A 3,017-nucleotide genomic window follows, 5' to 3' on the forward strand; every position below is an offset into this window, starting at 1 on the left:
TACCCACGTGACTGCAACCCCAGGTGTCCTCTCAGATGCTACGGACCAATGTGCACCCACTACACCCAGGTATTACGCTCATCTATCAGTACTTGTTGCAGGACTGAAGTACTGGCTTAACACCATGGCCATGACCTCACAGCTGTTGTGTCCTTTTGCAGATGGTGTGGGCAACATCCAATAAAGTGGGCTGCGCTGTTCATACCTGCCACAATATGAACGTATGGGGTTCAGTATGGAAGCGGGTGACATATCTGGTTTGCAACTATTCACCCAAGTAAGTTGTTGTTGACCAGATTTTGTGACTGTTGAGTCAGAACACAATAATTTGTCCTTAAAGACATTTGATTTTATTGACCTTGTCCTGTATTATATTTATCATTTACAAACAGGTTTCCCTCATAACTATTCTATATTAATTAAACTATATTGCTATAAATTATTATATCAATATATTATATTGCACTGGCACGAGTACTACGGTGGGAAGAAATAAGTAGTCACAAAATTCATGGACTTTTTAGACAAGGCTTCACATGACTCACAAAATCTACACGGAAACTGGCGAAAACTGTCAGATCAGCCAGAAGTAGTTGAACTTGGCTTATTTTATTTCTTTATGCCTTTTCTGCAGCACTGGTTTTGTAGATGAGACTTTTGTCTCACATCAACACGTTCACAGCTGTGGTTCTACTGAACATTCCACAAAAGGGATATCATCACTAAAAAATAGTGAAATGTTGCCTCTCTGGCACAAAAGTAATTTAATTAATTAGAGCTGCAGCGGCAATCTGCAATAACCCCACGCCACACGAGAGTGGCCTGCCCCCCACTTTGGGAACCACTGATTTACAGTATATGCAGGTATTACCTCACGTCACTTTCAGATTGGTTGATATCCGGGGGGTTCTGTCTTTTCAGGGGAAACTGGATCGGAGAAGCTCCCTACAAAGTGGGCGTGCCCTGCTCTGCCTGCCCCCCCAGCTACGGGGGCTCGTGCAGCAACAACATGTGCTTCCCTGCTCTCAAGACGAACTACCTGCACTGGCTCAAATAAGGCACAGGTCTCCCCAGCCTCAAGCCCCCTCACCCCCCACATAAGCTGACAGCCTACAGTACCACAGAGACATTGTTTCAATCCCGTAAGGATTTGCACAACAGTCTGGACCGCGCTATTTTGTATATATGGCCTTATTTAAAGACACTAGCATACAATCGAAGGCAGCAGACAATTTTGGTGACCTGTATATAAACTGTAAATTAATTTGTTTCTATTTTGAATTAATGAAATATAATTTATGTGTAAAATGGGTCCTTAAAAGCGGTATATTCTGTATGTCAGTTTTTTCTTTTTAATTTTTCTAGTTTTGTATACTAGTGTGGTAATGAAGAACATAACACCATCATAGCTGCTCATACCTGCTCACTTTGGTGCTACAGGCATCACACCTCCATGTTGTGTGCTCGGCCTTCACAGGAATGCTGTGATGTAAAGATCAAAAGCTCCTGACCTCAGAGGGAAAAACCTACAGATGCGGTGTCAGCTCAGAAGCTGCTGCAGCTAACTCTGCAGTCAGCTGCAATATTTCAAATGAAGATGTTAATGCATATTTTTTTCTTTTGTTAATTGTAAGTATTAAAAACATATAGCGTATTATTTTGTTGGAAGTGCACTTACATTGTAAATGGAAAAATGTCAGTGACACAGGCGACTCTTAGCTCTACACTTGACCCCATTTACCTGAACGTTTTTCTTTCATTTACAGATATTTTTTGCAGATTTCTGCACTGATTAGCATTAGCATTTTTAGTCATTTCACAGGTTTCATTGATGGTTCTTGTTATATTTATACACAATAGAGCACATGTAGTAAGTCTGACCTACATTTTTACAATCACACTTGTTACAGCTATATCGTTATACTGTATTCTTAATCTATGTACCCATCTTAGAGTATTGGACGTACGGAGTGTTTGTATTCGATATGGATTTTTTTGATATAGCATTTGTTTTACCATTAGGCACTTAAGTGCACCTTAAATGTGTGTAGATTTCCCAAATACATGGAAATTTCTATTGTTTTTGTACATATAGATATTTGTTACACCTTGACTTTTCGTATTCTTCAAATATTCTGTAAGTTATTCAATTTATATGTGAAAATATTTAAATTGCAAGTATTGTTTTTTTGTAAAGGATTTGTACACATGGTATCGCAAGTCTTCAAAGGTGGTTCCATTATGGAAATCTACTTTCGATTGACCTACACGCACTAGAACAACAAAAGCAAGAGAAATGCATGAACCCGGAAATTTCAAAATGGCGAATGATTTCAAAAGCAGAAGAGACTGTTTGTCAACACGAATGATAGACTTTTAACATTGAAAAACAAGATACGATCATTACCCGCACTGACTGTATGAGAATCAGCATCCGCAACAATCTATGTATGCAGTGAACTGTTGTGTGTTTTGAATTTGAAATAAAAATGATCTATTTTTGATCCTTTTTTAAAACATTTTGTTCAGAGTTTGTCTGTCAACAAATCTCAACAGTTGTCTGTGCCGCGTCAGAATAATCAAAAGAATATCGTAATGAGCAGTTTCTCAACAGACAACATGAAGACAACAATAAGGACAGTCTGTCCATTAAAGGCATTATTATCGTCAGCTCAGCAGGGTTTCATCATTGTAAACCTGGAACAACATGTGGAACTTTTTGATGTAAAGCAATAACGTTCAGGTGCTGCAGTTACGGCACTCTTTCTCCCAGCAGAACTTGGGTCTGAGCCAGCCTGCATCAAAGTGATGTGCATGAGATCAGAACCGACAATGACGCCAGTGAATGAACAAACAAACAAGACATAAGAGGCCTTATTACTAAGATACACATCTGTGTAATGTAAGCCTCAGAAAACTTTCCTCTGGGATCAAAAGCTCGCTGTGCTGCTCCACGGCAGCTCGAGGTTTTAACACTTTAACTTCCCATCCCATGAACCTCTTCATGCACTGTAATA

The 3,017-nt window shown here is 39.3% G+C and overlaps 1 protein-coding gene across 1 annotated transcript in view; it reads left to right on the forward strand.

The window, feature by feature from the left end:
- The window catches only part of pi15a (peptidase inhibitor 15a), a 5,801-nt gene extending 3,282 nt beyond the window's left edge, over nt 1-2,519 (forward strand). The window contains 3 exon segments of the mRNA XM_025054662.1: nt 1-69; nt 162-277; nt 922-2,519. The exon segment at nt 1-69 is cut by the window's left edge and continues 30 nt beyond it. Coding sequence (XP_024910430.1) covers nt 1-69; nt 162-277; nt 922-1,057 — 321 coding nt within the window. The 3' untranslated portion in view covers nt 1,058-2,519.
- The last annotated feature ends 498 nt before the right edge of the window (nt 2,520-3,017 follow it).

This window comes from Cynoglossus semilaevis, chromosome 3 (genome assembly GCF_000523025.1).
Source record: "Cynoglossus semilaevis isolate Cse_v1.0 chromosome 3, Cse_v1.0, whole genome shotgun sequence".
Taxonomy (NCBI): domain Eukaryota; kingdom Metazoa; phylum Chordata; class Actinopteri; order Pleuronectiformes; family Cynoglossidae; genus Cynoglossus; species Cynoglossus semilaevis.